The following is a 19,754-nucleotide window of genomic DNA, read 5'->3' on the forward strand; positions in this document are numbered from 1 at the left end:
GATAAATGCAGTTAGGGTGCTCTGATTAACAGTTTCGTATCAAAGTTCCAGAAGGCTAATTGCCTCCTTAGCATTGGGTTTACCCCTGGAAAATTGAGCCAAAAGTGTTAGTTTATTTAACAAGAAAAAAATGTTATTATGTGTAACAAAAACATGTAAGTACTAAAACATCAACATGAATACAGTAAGAAACATATGTCAAGTGTCCACTGCTGTACTGATGCAGATTTAGTTAACATTTAGTTAAGATTTAGTGTGATATGTTTTGAAATCATCACATAGCCCAATGTCACAATCTGACAGTAAAAGCATGTAGAATGCAAGTGGCTGATCAACATGATCAATGCACCCCTTGTGTTATTGTGGGCTACCATGTTTCCCCTAACTAGAACAGTGACAGTTGCTTAATTATGAACAGTGCTTAGGGGGCTAACCACTCTGTTGTCCTTTTACTTGATCACAATCATTTTGTCTTTTTGCTAGGAAGCTGCTTATACCACAGTGAAGCTTCAATCGACCATATTCACCAGGCATATCATGGCGGTTCAGTTGTACAGTGCCCTCTAACATCAGTTTCACTACTCGTGTCAACATCTGATGACCAATTATTAATCCTCATCACTGTCGCTCAATTCAACTAATGGTTCATTTTCAGTTTGTTCTAATACTGGCTATACAACTTTTTGTTTATATGATGCTGTTTTATTTTGTTGAAGGCCCTGTTCCACTTATGAATATTGATGCGTTACCATACAGTAGCAGATGTTTAGAAATATTCATGATGTTTTTGAAGTATGATGTTATTTGATCCAGAAGATGGCAGCAGAGTACTGTCCCATTAATTATTCAGGCTCAATGTTCCATATCTCATCAAAACAAAGGAATCCTAGTAACACTCTGGAAGAACCATGTTTTGATAGAATAGTTTGAGAGACGCTCAGGGTTAGTACCAAGGAGATAAAATTTTCAGGCACCTTATTGTTTGGCATTTTCACCTCCTTTTTCCATTTACCATAAATGAAAGAGTAGGTTCTCTTGCAGTTGTAACCTTTTTAGAAGCACTTTGAATAGGCTGTGGGCTGTACTGAGCAGCTGCTAATTTTAAGTGTCAGAAGCCAATTTGTTGTGTAGACCTGCCTGATAACACAAATATCCTCCTCCTCCAAGAAGTTAAATGTGTACACCAGTCAGACATGGTCAATAAGTTTGTTTGATCATAAACCAAACAGAATGGACAAGATGTTTACTCAAAGCTAGTTTGACAATGGTGTGATTGTTATGCATCACAGAAATAGGATTGTGGGATTGGATTTTCATATACAACAGCAAAGGCCCACCAAGTTCAGCAGGGGTTTCAATCTCATTTGCTGTATGACCACAGTAGCTGCAGATTTTTGTTCTTTCAACCTTGTGTATTATTAACTAATTACTAATACTAATGGAACGTACTATGCTTCCCTGATTTTAATTAACTTGCATTTATGTGTTTCATTTTTTTTCTTTAACCAGCAGCCAAACAATAATAGAATGCCAAGTGAACCACCAAATAACCAATCTAACTTATATCCCATTTGTACCAGTGTTGTTTATACAATATCTGTCTCAATAAAGTATTTGAAAAGAAAAAAATGAAGGGTTGAGAACTATTGATTGGCTCTGGCTAACATAGCACTTGTATAGTGATATTTTGGAAATGTCTGGAGTGGCAGAATGAGCACCTATCACCAGAACCCAGGGGCCTAGTCCAAAACCGTTATGGAAGAATAATTTTAGGGTAACATAGCTTTCATCCTAAAGAAATAGCGTAAAGGGTTAATAAATGTCAGAAACCTTTGGAGGCATGTCAGGATACAAGATAAGCATCAAATGAACAACAAAATGTACTGAAAGATGACTAAGAAATCGTCAGATATCCTGTAGATAACAAAAAATGGACAGTTGTTATATGCACAGAAATTTCAAGGGTGGTAGCTCATCTCAAAAAGTATAAGAAGAGCCAGAATCTTTATATATATTACGCTACCGTGGATGTTCATTTGTCTGTCCAGGATTTTTAATCACCTGTAGTTCGCAAACCGTTTGACCTATTGAACTGAAATTTGGTACACATTATGGTTTTTATTACTCTTTTTATTTTTATTTTAATTTATTGTAGGATTAACTCTCGGCAGCCACCAGCAGAGCGGCTATACAGCGCATGTGTACGGGTTCCGTTCTTATCCCTACCGCCTTCGCCGCCACTTCCTCTACCTCTTCATATCTTAAATCATTCTTGAGGCAGATTGAAGACTAAAGTGCCGGCTTAAGTGAAAATTAAGGAAAACGTACTAAGTAATTGCAACACAAACACTGACTTAATCAGTTTTAACGCAAAAAGAAGAAGTGGGCCGCTAGGGTGGAAAAAAGAAGAGCTGCTCAGGAAGCAGCAAGCGCATCAACCTCTGAACAAACGAATGCTAAACAGAGACAGAGAAAGAGCATGAAAACTAGGAATGCTCAAGTCACGTGTATTCGTGCAGTGCGCCGTTACTGGTATAATATAATAGACTTTTATTTTATATAAGTTATTTGGGTGTAAACCAGCAAACTAACCAGAGTAAATCTGTGCATTGATTGACACTGTATGTAAGTTTAATAGTTTATAAAATGAATCTCTATTCTTTGATTCTCTGACCATTCTGACTATGCTGTAACAGTCTGCTTTTGAAGAAAGCTCCTTCTAAGGCATTTAGCTGAGGAGTAATTAAACAAAACAATGAACAGCTTTTCTCCAGCTGTCGGATTACGTATTTGTCCTGTTAAAGGATGTTTCTTTCTTTAATAAGATGTTAAATTTCTACCACACCATTCTCCCCCTACTTTTACAATAGGCAGTACGCAGTCCAGAGGTTAGCATTCATCAGGAATCTACCAAACTCAGATTTGTCCACCAGACTGAGGGATAGTGAAGCACAATTCATCACTCTAGACAGCACGTTTTCCTTTCTTCAGAGTCTAATGGCGGTGTGCCCTACACCACTTCAGCCAATGTTTGCCATTGTTTAGCATAGTGATCTTAGTCTTGTTGTCAGCTGCTTGGCCGTGAGAACTCATTTCTTGAAGCTCCTGGCACACAGTTCTTGTGCTGATGTTACTGCCGTTTGGAACTCAGATGTGAGTGATGCAACAGAGGATGGATGATTTTTACATACGGTGTGCTTCAGCTCTCTGTGTCCCTGCTGTGTGAGAGTTTGAGTGGTCTACCACTTAGTGGCTGAGCTGTTGTTGTTCCTCCATGCTTCCGCTTCACAATATTAGCATGTACAGTTGACCGGGGCAGCTCTAGTAGAGCGAAAATGTCATACACTGGCGTTTACAGTCACTGACATCTTGAGTACGACTCATTCTACTGCCCTGCCAATGTTTGACAATGGAGATTGCATGACAATGGGCTTGATTTTATGAACCTGTTAACAATGGGAATGGCTGAAACCCCTGAACTCCAAAATTTAGAGGGGTTTTCACATACTTTTGTCCATATAGTGTATCAATAAAAGAGTGTTTGGCAAGAATATGGTGCCCTTCTAGAACTGTTTGAGACCCCTGAGTTAGCTGCTCATTGGTTATTTGATTTAAATCTAAAAAAAATATCTAAGCAAGTTAATATATATTACAGCAAAAGAAGTATGTTAAATTAGCAGCAGTGAATGGTTACTAAATAAAAATGAGGCTGGAACATAAACCTGCAGCCACTGCACCCTTTCAGGATCTTAATTTGATAGCCCTTAGCTACAAGTTTTTCTTCCAAAGTAATTTCTTAAATAGGAGCCAATTATTGTCCTAGCGACATTGTTGCACTTCATTTAAGTTAACTAATTTGTGAAGATTCTAAACCCATACTTGTTTGATTATTTTTTGTCTGTGTGTGTGTTTTTGCAAACTGCAAATTAACAATTCCTTATCTAATTTGGCTCCACAAATCATTTCAATGATATTCTTAGAAAAATAAATCTGATGTGACAAAATTTAGAATGAAATAACAAGCTGTGGCATCAGTAAGGATTCTCTTCTAATTAAGAAACTGGGTTGGAATTACGAACCTGCAATTACTGTAGCATTCCAGGCCTAAATATGAGGGCACCTGATGACAGTTTCTGGAGTTTACAAACAATTAATGAGCCTAAAAAAGTCACCATTGACTACAGCTCTTCATTTCAAGTGTACGTACTAATGCCAAAGTTTCCAAAGGAAAACTGAACTCTTACAGTATTCGAGAAAAACAGCATGCATCATTCGTTAATAAATATTTCACAAAAATGTATGAAATGAAAGCAACACACCTGAAGAATCCCTGCTGGAAGACAGAAAGCCGACGGGTTTTCCTGATGAGAACATCAGAAATCTGGCAGATTTCAATGCTAACAAAGAAGACCGTGTAACAGGTGTACTCCTGGTAAAGTCTCTGGCTGTACGTCTGAAATGACAAAGACAGAAGATTAATGACTGTATACAAGAACATGGGCACCAATGTGATCTTACTATCAAGTCTAAATGGTAAAAAGTCAAAATGAAAATCAGAGGAAAACAAACTCAAAGTCAAAAATACTCAAAAGATATCAAAACCTAATGCTAGGTCTTAATTGAAGGTAAGTCAAAGTAGAACTAAACAGGAAAGAGTTTTTACATCCACTGAGGGATAACAGAGAATGTGAGCTCCGTCTTATTTGCAGCATCAAATCCCGGGATGTCACAATTAGGATCACAGCAGTCACATGATCAATGCAATCATTGTTACAAAGCCGTCACATGATCAATGCAATCAGTTACATAAATACAGAAAATCAAGATGGTATAAAAATGAATTAAAATTGAAAGAAACTGGCAAACAAACAATATATGTGCAAAAACTGAAAATAACACAGAAATGGTAAAACTAATACAGAAGTGTCCTGTGTGCTTCTACTTGGTAATGAACAGAACTTCTTCAGAAACTCCAGTTTATTTAATACGCTTTGCAAAATCTGCTTTTCATTGTTGTTGGCTTTTTCAGTTTAGTCCAAAATAGAGCTGGGTAGTTAGAATAAGAGCCATGCTAGATTTATACCCAAAGACTAGTAAAATGGCATCCCGGGTGAGGTGTTACTGACCAAAATAACGATATACTTATTAATGTTTAAAGTAACTTAAACCTTGTGGTATCACATGCATGTGCTGAAACGAAAGTAATCGAGATGTTTTAATGTTGTGCTTGCATCAACAATTTATACCCATTCCTGTCCATAGCTGTCCTGAACTTCTTGGTTATGTGGGTTCTCCCATTGTGAGCGTAATCCTACACAGAGAAGTGGAAGCCATCCTTCTTGGGCCATGGCAGTGAAGTAATCCGTAAAGCCAGCAAAAGACTGTATTGCCCCTGGTCAAAGAAAATGGCAGAAATTAGTTTGCTTTTCACAAAAGGGATATTTCTTCCTTCTACTTAAAATCTAATGGTGTGAACTGAGATTTAATGTCTTCATGAGCTTCCCGCTCCTCCCTAGAATAGTAAAACGGTCTATTTGGACTTTTCATTAGGCATACTACACAATCATCACTTGTAATCAAAAATATTTCTTGATTTGCCGTTGACTTCTTGAAAGAACTGTTTGACCCCACAGTTAAAATATGATAACGTGACTCACCAATCTGAAAATAGGAATACACAGCCAAAGCTTCGTTCACCAGGCGGTCTCTTTTAGGATTTCTTGGTTTCAAGTGCATTATGTCGCTTTCAGCCTTCTCATAGGCAAGTGACACGGAAGGGAACTGCAAAACAGTGAAACAATTCACTAGTACTTTTTGTAGTAGGAGTCAGAGGTTTTCTTTTCTTCTACTAATTTTCTGAGCTTTATTGTTCTATCATTGGGACCAAGGTTCTTTCTCTTATTTTATCTAAGACTGCTGGAATAGGCTCTGGCCCCAGTGGTCCTGTGCTGGATGGATGAACTCTCACTGTATATGCAATCATTAGCCATATTTAATTAAAGGACGGTGGGACAGGTAGTACTACCACCTCACACAACTTTGTCCTAGAATAGATTACCATTTTATGTCCTGTTTCCACATTCTTAGTGTACTAATGCCAGTTTAAATATATTCAGGCTTACTTCCACATCCCTAAAACATACAAGCAAATATAATTTGCCTCATATTGGTCAATGCAGGTTTATACTGTATATGAATGTTGGTTCCTACCTGGCACTGCTAGTACAGTCACAGTATTCCTAAGGTGCTTTACTGGAAGTACTGGGTTTATATTGATTGATTTTTTTGAACACCTGATTGTTATATAAACATTAATTCTCAAAATGGCTCGATATGATCCAAGGTTGTTAGAGTCTATCCTAGCAGCAATGAGGTGCAAAGTAGATATTCCCTGGATAGAGCAAAGCAGATGGACTTGGATGGTCCATCACAGTCCATACCCCAACAGGTCAGAATATGAAAACTCTACATACACCTTGGCTAGGCACAGGATTTGAAGATTCTAGATCCATGAAGCAGCAGTACTAACCATTATGCAATGTGGACTGGTTTAGTAAAACAACAAAAAAATAAATCTTACAATGTCAGTGGCCAGCTCAATGAAGAGGATAGTGATGCAGCCCAAAGGAAGAGGAACGCTGACAGTGATGTAGATGAGGTATGGTGTCAGCTCAGGGATGTTCTTAGTCAGGGTGTATGCGATTGACTTCTTCAGGTTGTCAAAGATCAAACGTCCTGCAAACAGAGGCCAATATTGAATAAACTGAAACCACATGTCCTCTTTCATTTGGGGAACAATCCACTCTGGAGTGGTAGTGGAAGGGATTAATCTGCTTGAAGATTTTGTTGGAAGTTTATCGATGTAGTATGATACAGATGACAGGCAATTCACAAAAGCAAATGACTCATCCATCCATCCATCCATTGTCTAACCCGCTGAATCCGAACACAGGGTCACGGGGGTCTGCTGGAGCCAATCCCAGCCAACACAGGGCACAAGGCAGGAACCAATCCTGGGTAGGGTGCCAACCCACCGCAGAAGCAAATGACTCAAAATGTATATTTTCAGATTTGGTAATACATAGGCTATTACAAGTCAAGAGATGAAATGATAGTTTCTCAAAAATGTGCAACATCTTCAAAATAATTTTATGTAAAAAAGGTTGTTGCGTCCAACTGCGTTAAAAGAAATGTGAATCCAAACAGCCACGTGAAAAAAGAAAGTACACCCCTACATTTTGCACTGCCTCAAATACCTAAAATTAGAATCCGGTGCTACAGATGAAGTTCAGATGATTAGAACATCATTAGAGAGGATCTTGACTGAGCCCATTTACTGAATCCTCAGACGTTTCGTTTACTTTGCTATTTGTTTTTAAAGTGAGTGTTATCACCATGCCTAGACCAAAAGAGCTTGCTGAAGCCTTCAGAAAGTGATTATAGATGATTAGGAGTTTGGGAAGGAATTGAAAAGGTTACTAAATAATAATAAATCAATGACTGCACTCTCTCAGAAGATCATTTACAAGTAGGGAAGATTTTAAAATGTGTCCAGGTTCGGCTAGGACTCCCCAGTAAATTCAACTCAAGAGTCGAGCAGAAGATGCTAAAATGAGGTTTTGAAGAATCCAAACTCTTGTCTTGATGTCAAGGTGTGTGAGTCATTAGGTTGAAAGAGGGGGAACAAATTAGATTTACAAAGTAGGTGTGCCAGGAGGAAACATTTGCTGTCCATAAAGAACATCAGGGCAACACTAAAAGTTTTTTGGACTCCTAGGCAAAGATTTGGATTTCTGAAACAATATGCAAAGATATGTAATTGGCCAAAGTAGCAGAATGCATGTTTGGTGAAAACCAAAGACCGCATTTGATCAGAAGAACCCTCTTATTGATAAACAGCTGTTATGCCTGGTGGTGGAAAGGTTATGGTTTGGGGCTACTTTGCTGCATTAGGGTCTGGGCAGCTCACCATCACAGAATCCACTACAAATTCTTCATTGTACCAAAGAGTGCTTAAGCATAAAGTGAGACCATCTGTCAGAAGACCAAAGCTTAAAAAAGTGCATATTGCAACATGATAATGGCCATAATCATACCAGTAAACCCAGCAAGAAATGGCTTATAAGAAAAAAAAATGAAGAGTTCTGGAATAGCCAAGGCAGAGTTGAGATCTGAATCTGTTGTGATGCTCTGGGGGGCTGTGCATACAAGACACCCCTCATACATCATACAGCTGAAAGAAATATGCATGGAGGAGTGGGAAAAACTGTCCTTTAGTCGATGTTAGAGACTGCTGGATAGTTATAGGAATCCTTAAGGGAGGGGACATATACCAGCTGTTAGAGCCAAGGGTGGGTGTAGTTTTTTTTACAAATAGAAATGGCATGTCTGTTTTGTTTTTTCTGTCCCCCCTGGCCCTTGAACCTTACTCTTGTTCGATGTTAATTAATGTTGATTTATTTTGTTTTCTTATTGTGTCTTTTATTTTTCTATTCTTTATTATGTAAAGCACTTTGAGCTACTGTTTGTATGAAAATGTACTATATAAATAAATGTTGTTGTTGTTGTTGTCTGTTTTCATTTTTAATGACATCACCTATATCTAAAGATGCTGTTTAAAGGAAGGTCAAACTTTGATCTAGCTACACATGTTAAAAACAAACATTTCATGGGGTGTACTTACTTTTTCACATGATTGTCTAAATGGTTTTCCTTAATGTCACATTTACATACAATGTAACATTCTAAAACTTGCTTAATTTAGTTTAGTATCATGGCCTATACCATCAGGGACCAGGCCTGGACAAGAAGCCTAGAAACTCACTCACACCGAGCCAATGTAAAGTCGGCAATAACGTAACCAGAAAATCCTGAGGAATGTAAGAGTAAAAAGCAACATTTCAATACATAAATTGTTGGAATCCCCACACGTAGTACAGAAAGATTAGAAAATCAAAGGAACATTTCAAAACAAATTAATTTGAAATAAGTGTACTGAAAATGTCCAGAGAGGGGAAGATGGTAACACACAACTATTAGTACCTCAGGCCATCACCTGGGCTTTCTAAATTTGCCTTTTTGTCTCCAAATGATAGATTTTAAATGGTAAAGAAAAAAATAAGAATTAAATATATTAATTTTCCAGAGGGCAACACAATAAAATGTAAATGTGAAAACATTGTGTAATACTTTTAAGACATCACAGGTACAATGACTATATATACATGTGTACTTTAATAAAATATCGCATACATCTATGACTAACTTAGTGCAGTTTTTCTTTTCCCCAGCACTAACATGCTGTCGTGTTTCTTGTGAATTGCTTTGTTCCTCACCTTGCTCAACTCCAGTGACGATAGAAGCAAAGTTGTCATCAAGCAGGATCATATCAGCTGCATTCTTGGCTGCATCTGAGCCGGCAATTCCCATGGCAATACCAATGTCTGCCTTTTTCAGAGCAGGAGAGTCATTCACACCGTCACCCGTCACTGCCACTATAGAGCCCTGTTGATGACAGACAGTATGTAAGTGTACGGCTTTCTTTCCTTTGTAGATTTAGGTATATACTGTAGTTCTCTGGTAATATTTTCTACAATGTTCAAACCTAAATTGATAAAATACAAAATATAAATCCTGTTGTATTTCATTTATGCATTTCTTATTTATTGGTTTAGATACAAGATTCAGCATGCTATTTGTATTTTTTAAACAACAACATAATTAAAAACTATTTCCTTATTTTTTCTGTTTACCGTAAACCTTTCGGATAATTCTCAAGAGTCACCTTCAAAGTTCTCCAGCTCATTAGAGCAAGTGGGATTCTAAGTGGTAGACGTCATTTTGGCTATTTTTTAGATTAATTTTCTGTACCCATCAGAGTATTTTTTTTTTGTTTTATGGTACTACAAATTTGTTGTAGACATCCCCACAATGATACAAACAAGCCTCCTTATACTTTGTTCCTTTTCAATTATTACATTTTGCATTAGTCAGATAATACGTAAATTAAGTAGCCTGATGTATCGTTTGTGGTAGTGAGAGGTGGATGTGATTTAGGAGACCCAGGCCCCTCATGGACCCTGTGATCATCAGAGGTGACTATGTGCAGAGGGTACAGACCTATAAATACCTGGGAGTGCAGCTGGATGATAAATTGGACTGGACTGCCAATACTGATGCTCTGTGCAAGAGAAGACAGAGCCGACTATACTTCCTTAGAAGGCTAGCGTCTTTCAACATCTGCAATAAGATGCTGCAGATGTTCTATCAGACGGTTGTGGTGAGTGCCCTCTTCTACACGGTGGTGTGTTGAGGAGGCAGCATAAAGAAGAAGGACTCACGCCTGGACAAACTGGTGAGGAAGGTAGGATCTATTGTAGGCATGGAGCGGGGCAGTTTGACATCTGTGACAGAGCAGGCTCCTGTCAATCATTGAACAGTGTCATCTCCAGACAGAGGAGCAGTTTCAGCGACAAACTGCTGTCACAGTCCTGCTCCACTGACAGACTGAGGAGATCGTTCCTCCCCCACACTATGCGACTCTTCAATTCTGCACAGGGGGGTAAACGTTAACACTATACAAAGTTATTGTCTATTTTACCTGAATTTTTATCACTCTTTAATTTAATATTGTTTTTTATCAGTATGCTGCTACTGGAGTATGTGAATATCCCCTTGGGATTAGTAAAGTATCTATCTATCTATCTACAGTATCTATCCATCTATCTATTGTGGAACTGGGCCCAGACACAGACAGGCGGACATGGTTTTCTCACCCAACACACGTTTATTATATACTATATTTACAGAGCAGTTCAGTGCACAAACTCAGTGTATCCAGAACCGATCCCCTAAAGTCCAGGCCTCTCTTCACAGTGCCTTCCTTCTGGCCGCCTCCACTCCTCTCTCTGAGCTCCGTCCTCTTCCACCCGACTCTTGCTAATGAACGGATGGGCTTCAGCTGCTTCCCGGCAATCCCCCGGGGACACACCCCCGTGTGGCGGAAGTGCTGGCTGTGCACCCAGATGCCTTCCGGGTGTCCCCAGTCTTCTTCCCCCCAGCACTTCCTGGTGTGGCGGAAGTGCTGAGGTCCAGGGTTCTTCAGGCACCGGGGCGCTGCCTGGCGGTGGCTATGGGCCCCTACAGGGTTGGGCTTCCATGCCCTCTACCCATGGCCCCCAACACAACCAGGGCGGTCGCCCCTTCGTGGTCTGGAGGAGGCACAAGCCCTCCTCTGGTCCTCCTGGGCATCCCGGCTGGGCTCCACCCCCAGATGCATGCCACACTATCTATCTATCTATCTATCTATCTATCTATCTATCTATCTATCTATCTATCTATCTATCTATCTATCTAAATACTAAAATGTGAAGTTAAGGAAATAAGAGAACAACAAGTTCATTGAGTGTATGTCTTGCACACCACAGGCAATCTATGATGAATAGATGGATGCTGGGGGGCTTTTTGAACATTTCAGCACACACAAAAGTTGTAAATAAGTAGTTCCCTTTAAACAACTGACCATCCAATCATGTGATGTTCACAGTGGACAGAACTTCAAAAACAGCTATTCAGAATGAAATATGTCACTAGTTGGCGAGTATGCATTTAAATGCACTTTTCAAGAGTTAACCTATATAGCTGTTGTATTTTCATTTATGCATATTGCAAATTTTTTTTTTAACATAACCAACTTAAAACGATTCATCATCAAGTTGGGAATCTGAAGTACCAGCAGCATTTGGTACAAGTCAAGAACTAGCCCTGGATGGGACACCCCTCTCTCACAGGACCCACTTGTACACACAGTCACACTATTGTTCACATGGAGTCAATTTAGAATCGACAGTTTAACCAGACATGCAGGTCTGTGGCATATGGGAGGAAAACCAAGGTACTTAGAGAAAAACTACCTCTGACATGGGAACACTGCAATTCATATGGATAATGATGAGGCAATGAGTGGAGTTTTATAACACACTGGTGAGGTCTCATCTGGAGTACTGTGTGCAGTTTTAGTCTCTGGGCTACAAAAAAGACATAGCAGCACTAGTTCAGAGAAGAGTGACTACACTCATACCACAGCTGCAGGGATAAGTTATGAGGAAAGATTAAATGAATTCAACCTTTCAGTTTAAGTAAATAGAGATTAAGAAGAGTTATGATTAACGCTTTAAAATAATGAAAGGAATTAGTACAGTAGATCTACTTTAAAGTGAGTTCAATAGGAACACAGGGACAATAGTTGGAAACTTTTTAAGGTTGAATTTCGCTGAAGCATTAGAAATGTTTTTGCACAGAGAATTATAGACACATGAATAAATTACCAAGTAGTGTGATACAGAGTAGGACTTTAAGGATATTCAAAGCGCGACTTGATGTCATTTTAGATAAATTAGGAAATAAAATTGTTGAGCTTTTTTGGTGCAGACTGGCCTGTTATCATCTTAACTTTACTAATGTTCTAATGTTCATTGGTTTGAAGCTAAGACATTAGATTTGTGAGGTAGCATTGCATGGTCCATATTGTCTTTCTTCATCCCTGTAATGCTTTTCTTTTTTTTTTTTAACTGTTATGCTGCTTTAGTTTCAGCTGTCATGCAATTAATCCAAGTATATATAGGAAGACAGAACATTCTAGATAAGCTAGGTCCACTCACTAATCATGGCACCAGCTTGACATTTTTTTTACATTTACTTATTTGACTGATGCCTTTGTCTAAGGCAACTTACAACATTTAAGATATAATTGATTACATTTCTTTTGGTTTTTCAATTTGAGCACAGACAGTCGAAGTGACTTGTAATCACAAAGTGTCAGTTGTGAGATTTGAACTGACAACCTCAGGGTTTGAAGTCCAAAGCCTTAAATACTGCAAAACACTGTCTGTGGTGACACGTTAATAATAAAAATAATTCATTACATTTATATAGTTCTTTTCTCATTGCTCAAAGCACTACCACACTGGGAGGACTGGGGACACAAACCCATGATCACCTTACTGCAAGGCAGTAGCTCTACCACTGCCCCACTATTGCATGTTGATTAGCACATGCAAGTTAGAACTTCACTCTACTCTGCAATAAAGATTACCCTACAAACCTTTAATGATTCTGTCACTCTTTAATCCTTATTATTTTTGTTTACTTACCATAGTTTTAGTGTAGTGAACTAGAATGGTAAAACAAGTGGAAACACACGCTATTGTAATGGGGAATTAGATGCTATCTCTTTATGGGATGGGACCATTACCATAATGTTAGTGAGTTATCCAAAAGTTATCTAAAGATCTTGTTCTCCTGTTGTTCTTTATTTTTCGTTATTCACTTTTTGTCTATATTAAGTATATTTATGTTGTTTTGGCTTGGCCTGAACACTGATTTTATCTTTGAAACAGACATACTATTCTATGTTATTACATGCATACATGTTATTAAATACTAGCAAAATACCCGCGCTTCGCAGCGGCGAAGTACTGCCTTAAAAGTTTTATTAAGAAGAAAATTAAACCTTTTTAAACTGAGGGAAAAAATACCAATAATTATTTGTTAAGGATCTCTTTGTATACCACATTGTGAGTTCGGCCCTCTGGTTGTAATATGACCAAGCTGTACGCTGAGCTTACACTTGAGCATGTAACGTACAGTTGGCCATGTGAACAGTAATCTTGTCTCAAATCCCACAGCTTGGATTGCTGCTGTCATAATCGGTTTGAGTTTCATGGTTTGTTTCAATTACGACAGTATTTGCAGGACTTGTGTTGAAGAGACATTCGGCATCTGTCAAGCGTTGTAAGCATACAACCGGTTTCATCGATAACTTCACATCCAGCTTTTGAGAGTTTAAACATTCATAAACATGAAACTGTCTACTACTGAAATCGTCACCTGTGAATCCAAGATGTTTAAGAGGCATTGGAGGTTGTCCAAAGGTTCAAAATATTTGGCCATTTCGGTACACTTGAAAGCGATAACTGAACAATTCGGCGGTAGCCATCAACTCACATGCAGATCCATAGGTGAAGGGCTTAAGCATTTCACTCTTCTAGTGCTCCTGTGTAGTCTAATTATCTCCTGTACCGTCATCAGTCCACACCTTGAACCTGTCCCAGTCATTCAATACATGACACAATGTTCCTCCGGATATCAAGAGTGAGCCTGATATGGCCGTGCAATATGTAACAAAGAGAATGGAAAAGATAGGTGCCATCTCCGGGCATGGAAACCACTCAGTAAGTGACAGTTGTTTGATCGATGGTGATCACCTCGATAGACATGTTAATGCGGGTACGATTGGAATGATAAAGGAAATGGGTATCTGAACAATGTAAAGTAAGTCTAAAATACCTACACAATAACTATAATCGTAATAAACGAACAGTAAAACAGCGGAGAAGCCGTGGATTAAATAAAAAGTCTGTAGTTACAGGCAGGGAGACGTGAATCCCGTGGCGAAGCAAGGAAGGGAATGTAGAGACCGGAGTGACGGCCTTATATAGGCAGGCAGCCAACAACGTGGGAGGCGTTGGGATGGGGGACCCAACGCCGCCTCACACGGTGACCGAGCTGCAGGCTATGGACGTATATATGTACGTAAGTAGGATTCAGTTAGAGTTGGGAACCCGCGTACCAAATTTCTTGAAGATGGGCCCATAAGTAACAAAGACTGTTGAAAAGTTCAATATTGCGGCCGACAGTGGCATCATACCACCGAAATAAGTACCAAATTTCAGCCTTCTACCTACATGGGAAGTTGGAGAATTAGTGATGTTGGAAAATTCAATATGGCGGCCGACAGTGGCGTCATACCACTGAAATAAGTGTGTACATTGGTTTCAGTTAGCGCAGGGAAGCCGCCTACCAAATTTCGTGAAGATGGGCCCATGAATAAGAAAGTTCAGCATGGCGGACGTTGTTGACCGTTATGACCGTTATGCATTGAATTTCAAAATGAAACCTGCTTAACTTTTGTAAGTAAGCTGTAAGGAATGAGCCTGCCAAATTTCTTCCTTCTACCTACACGGGAAGTTGGAGAATTAGTGATGAGTAAGTCAGTCAGTGAGTCAGTGAGGGCTTTGCCTTTTATTAGTATAGATATACTATACGTACCTCGCTTTTTAGATTGGTTTGTTATTTTTTCTTTATCTAAAAATTTTAATTAGAAAAAAATAAATGTTTTTGTGCTCAGAAATATTAATAAACCTGAATATTATATTGAACATTATGTATAGAATGCAGCATATCAACAAAAATTGTTCTTTTAAATGTTAAGTTGTGGTGCATATTAATTATACTACTACTGTTTTTGACATTGATATTAAGATAATGACCTTAATGAACTTTCCTCTGAAGAAGTGCCTACATTTTAGCTTTCAATTTTCCTTGTCCTCTTAACCATCCTTTTTTAATTTCCCATTACTGTTCTTATTCCTACCAGTCGCTGACAGCTCTCCACAATGATGAGTTTCTGCTGGGGTGAAGTTCGGGCAAACACCATCTCAGGATGGGCACGTAGAGCATCATCAAGTTCATCACTGGTCATGTCCTTTAATTGTCCACCATTAATTACACAGGCACGTGCATCACTATACAGACAAACAGATTGTAAAGAAAATTGAAGTGAGTCCCTTTAGAATTTCAACACGAATAGGTGATGTTATACAATATCAGAAAAACATACAGAAACAAAGAATATAGTAGTTTCGTTTGAGAAAGGAGTCAGACATGGATTTATGTTATTTTAGTTCATTCATAATGTTTTACTCCATGTATTGCGTTTATAACCTTCTAGGTACAGAAGATAATTCATAATCTTATGGGTACAGCACAAAAAAGTGCAATCTTTCTGAAGAGCTGTCTGGCTGGCAAGGGATTACCAGGGGAAAGGACACCATTAGGATGATTTAATGTAAGATGGGAAGAGACCCACAATGTCAGGGAGAGACTTAGTATGCTAGGTGTCAGGGAATGCCTGAACGTCTGTCCAGACATACAGTAGACTGAGGCCATGGATGGCTGGAAATTGGCAGTACAGTATATAGCCACGAGCTAGGAAGGCTAAAGCCAAACTGCCCAATGTAAAGTAGATGCCGTTTAAGAGTGGCAAGAGGCCAGTACTATCCCTCCTAACCACTAGGGTGCAGCACATAGTTCCATATTTGCACCTGTACTCGCATCCCAATGGAATAAGTAAGGCCAACCCAGTCTCAAAAGTGATTCTTACCAATTGGACTGAAATGACCCAAGTAAGGGAAGTAACGCTGATCTTGTGCCTGATGCAGAGTTGACTCTACAGTCTTGATAAGAGGCTGTGCAGAAGGTTCACTGATTGAATGAAGATACCAGGATTGAGACAGAAGGTACAAAACTGAATGCTTGGTGGTACTTTGAAGATGAGAAATAAGGCAAGTCGCCATATTGGGGTTTCAAGATTCATTTAGGTAGGCAGGGCTTTTGTTGTCCTTTCCACTATCAAATTTTGCTGTACCTTTTTCTCCATCCTTCCAGTGATTTAATACTCAATAAACACACCATGTTATGTACTTTCAGCTTTTCTGAAATTATTTTGAACAAATAAGTAAAATAGTCAGCAACTACAACATTTATTTCTACAGTATAGCATGTTTTCATACACATGATGTAGCTCAAAGTGCTTTACAAGATGAAGAAAGAAAAAAGAAAAAATATAAAAATAAGATTAGGCAATACTAAGTAACAAAGAATAAAGTAAGGTTCGATGACCAGGAGGACAGAAAAAAACAAACAAACAAAAAAAAAAAACTCCAGAGGGCTGGAGAAAAAAAAAATCTGCAGGGGTACCGAGGCCATGAGACCACCCTGCCCTCACCGTCATCTATCAGTCTACATTTCCTTGTGCTTTTAAAGATCAAGCAACAAATTTTCACTCTTACCCTCGATTGACTTGTTCAACGGGGATGCGTAGTCTTGTTGCAATGTCCTCTACAGTTTCACTGCCTTCAGAGATGATTCCAACATTAGCTGCAATTGCTTTTGCTGTAATTGGATGGTCTCCTGTTACCATGATTACCTACAATTGTAGGGAATTGTATCAGAAATGATGAGGTGTTAAAGAAAAAATTTTAGGATACAGTTAAGAAATCTGTCATAATACAATGCTATAGTATTACCATATTGAGATCTTAAACTAAAAAGCAGTCAAAATATGCTAAACCTGTTTTAATGTGGTGACATGTTGGCGCAGTGGGTAGTGCTGCTGCCTCGCAGTTAGGAGACCCGGGTTTGCATGTTCTCCCCGTGTCTGTGTGGGTTTCCTCCGGGTACTCCGGTTTCCTCCCACAGTCCAAAGATATGCAGGTTAGGTGCATTGGCAATTCTACATTGTCCATAGGTTGTGCTTGGTGTGTGTGTGTGCACCCTGTGGTTTGCTGGCACCCTGCCTGGGGTTTGTTTCCTGCCTTGCGCCCTGTGTTGGCTAGGATTGGCTCCAGCAGACCCCCGTGACCCTGTAGTTAGGATATAACGGGTTGGATGGATGTTTTAATGTTACGTGAAAAAATGTTTGATTTACCTAAATTGCACCTGGAAAATGTGAAACTATATTTTTTATAGAGAACTACTATACACATTTTCCAAGGACCAGCGCTACCTCTATAGCATCTAATATTCAAGATGGGACACAATTTACATTTTATTTATAAATTCCTACCCGGATTCCTGCTGTCCGACACTTCATCACAGCATCAGGAACAGTAGCTCGAGGTGGGTCAATCATGGAAATTAATCCAGCGAAACAGAGCCCACTTGTGGGGAAATTCATCTGGTCTGTATCAAAGTTGTATCCTCTTGGATATTCCTTCTCATTCATAAAGATGTGGCAGAAACCTTGAGAAAAACACGTGAAGATTGCAGAAAAATATTGGACAATTAGCTAATTTTCTAAACGTTTTTAACAGCACAGTTGATTCGTTTCTCATGCCTAGACTTGGCATGTCCTGTTCTGCTACAGATGTGATCTGGTGGGCTACAAGGGAAAATAGATAAAGGACTGGAGGATAACATCTTAAAACAAGAAGGGGTCAAAGCCAGAAATCAAACTATTGTGTAACAATGTCCAATATTTAATTTGATATATACTTTATTAATTCCTAAGGGGAAATTGTCTTTTTGCATGACCTTTGGGGGTTAGAACACAGGGTCAGCCTATATACAGCATCCCTGGAGCAATTTTCAAGTTGAGGGCCTTGCTCAAAGGCCCAATAAAGTGGGATCCCTTTTTGGCAGTAATAGGATTTGAGCGTAACCAGCGTTCCCCTAATCAAAGTGAACTTTTCCACATGATCTGCCTTACCAAGGACTCTCTCTCCCAGACTCCCGAGATCCATATAGGCAGTTTGGAAAGCTTCTTTCCACTGTTCATCCAATGGAAGCTCCTGTCCTTTGATCATAATTGTAGAACACCTTTCTAGGATTCTCTCTGGGGCTCCTTTCATCACCAGTAGGTAGCGCAGATCTAGGGGGTCTTCTAACTCATGAATAGACAACTAAAAATGGGAACACAAAAAAAACAAGGGGTACTGTAGTTGAGAGGCATGCAAATAAAACCAGTTTCTCTTTCCATCTCCAAGATCAGTAAGTATTAACAGTCAAATGTTGACCACATTGCTGCATTCCACATAATAAAATTGCTCAATTCAAGTGTGCTTTATTGTCAGATCATCGTATCATGTACACTTACCTTGGTACATTTTACAATTGTATGAAATTACATTGCCCAAGACCACAGTACAATATTTAGACAATTAATATGATAAAAACAAAGTGTTGGGTAATTTTACATTAGGGAATGTAGAACAAGTAATCATCTGTTAAAACTGACATCATATTAAACAGCAATCAGTGATAATAGGAGATGGAGAATGAATGCAAAGGAACCAAACAGAACAGTAATTAGGTGTGAGCCTGTGATTATGGTGTACATGCCCGATAAACGGGTGACATTGTGTTCTGGAGCCTGACTGCCTGTGGGAAGAAGTTGATGTCTGAGATTAAAAAGAAGTGCACTTGTTAAATTGATTAATGGGAAGTACAGCGGAAATGCTAGGAGAGTTACCGTAAATGATGTCTACCTGTAGCCAAGTTCAGTTAAATTCTTATTTTCGTGTCTGATGGAATTAGATATTGCATGTCACAAAATTATTTTTTTAAATAACATTGCTCTTCAGTAAAGTTAGACATATTTTATAGTAATCATTTGTAAAGTAGCTACTACAAAAATTGCAAGTGATTGTGATCGGTACAAGGTAACACATTGTCCTCTGCCACGGTACTGTCTGTTCTGAGTTTGCACATTCTCGATTTGTCTGTAAGTTTTTTTTTTCTTTTTAGATACTGTCATTTCTAAAAGGTCTGTGTATATCTATCTATCTATCTATCTATCTATCTATCTATCTATCTATCTATCTATCTATCTATCTATCTATCTATCTATCTATCTATCTATCTATCTATCTATCTATCTATCTGTTGGTTAATTGACACCTCTAAATTAGCTCAGTGTGGGTGTAATATGATAAAATGGCGCCCTCTCCTGGCTCAGTCCCTGCCTTGATTTAAGTGATGTCAGTCTAGACTGTGATCTGTATGATTTTGAAATTGATTAAGCAAGTTTGTGATTCGATAGATTCAAAGCCGTAAATCAAACATTTTTATTTTTTTGATGAATGCTTTATTGCTAATTTAGAGCTGTTTATGTAAATATATGTGTGATGTATGTG

The 19,754-nt window shown here is 38.7% G+C and overlaps 1 protein-coding gene across 1 annotated transcript in view; it reads right to left on the minus strand.

Annotated features, from left to right (window-relative positions):
- The window catches only part of LOC120541731 (potassium-transporting ATPase alpha chain 1), a 39,938-nt gene that overhangs the window by 4,045 nt on the left and 16,139 nt on the right, over positions 1-19,754 (minus strand). Inside the window, exons 11-19 of the mRNA XM_039773626.1 lie at positions 18,329-18,521; positions 17,687-17,862; positions 16,911-17,047; positions 15,434-15,584; positions 9,336-9,504; positions 6,581-6,735; positions 5,658-5,781; positions 5,247-5,392; positions 4,320-4,453 (exon numbers count right to left, since the gene is read on the minus strand). Coding sequence (XP_039629560.1) covers positions 4,320-4,453; positions 5,247-5,392; positions 5,658-5,781; positions 6,581-6,735; positions 9,336-9,504; positions 15,434-15,584; positions 16,911-17,047; positions 17,687-17,862; positions 18,329-18,521 — 1,385 coding nt within the window. The remainder of the gene's footprint in view (positions 1-4,319; positions 4,454-5,246; positions 5,393-5,657; positions 5,782-6,580; positions 6,736-9,335; positions 9,505-15,433; positions 15,585-16,910; positions 17,048-17,686; positions 17,863-18,328; positions 18,522-19,754) is intronic.

Source organism: Polypterus senegalus, chromosome 12 (genome assembly GCF_016835505.1).
Source record: "Polypterus senegalus isolate Bchr_013 chromosome 12, ASM1683550v1, whole genome shotgun sequence".
NCBI lineage: Eukaryota > Metazoa > Chordata > Cladistia > Polypteriformes > Polypteridae > Polypterus > Polypterus senegalus.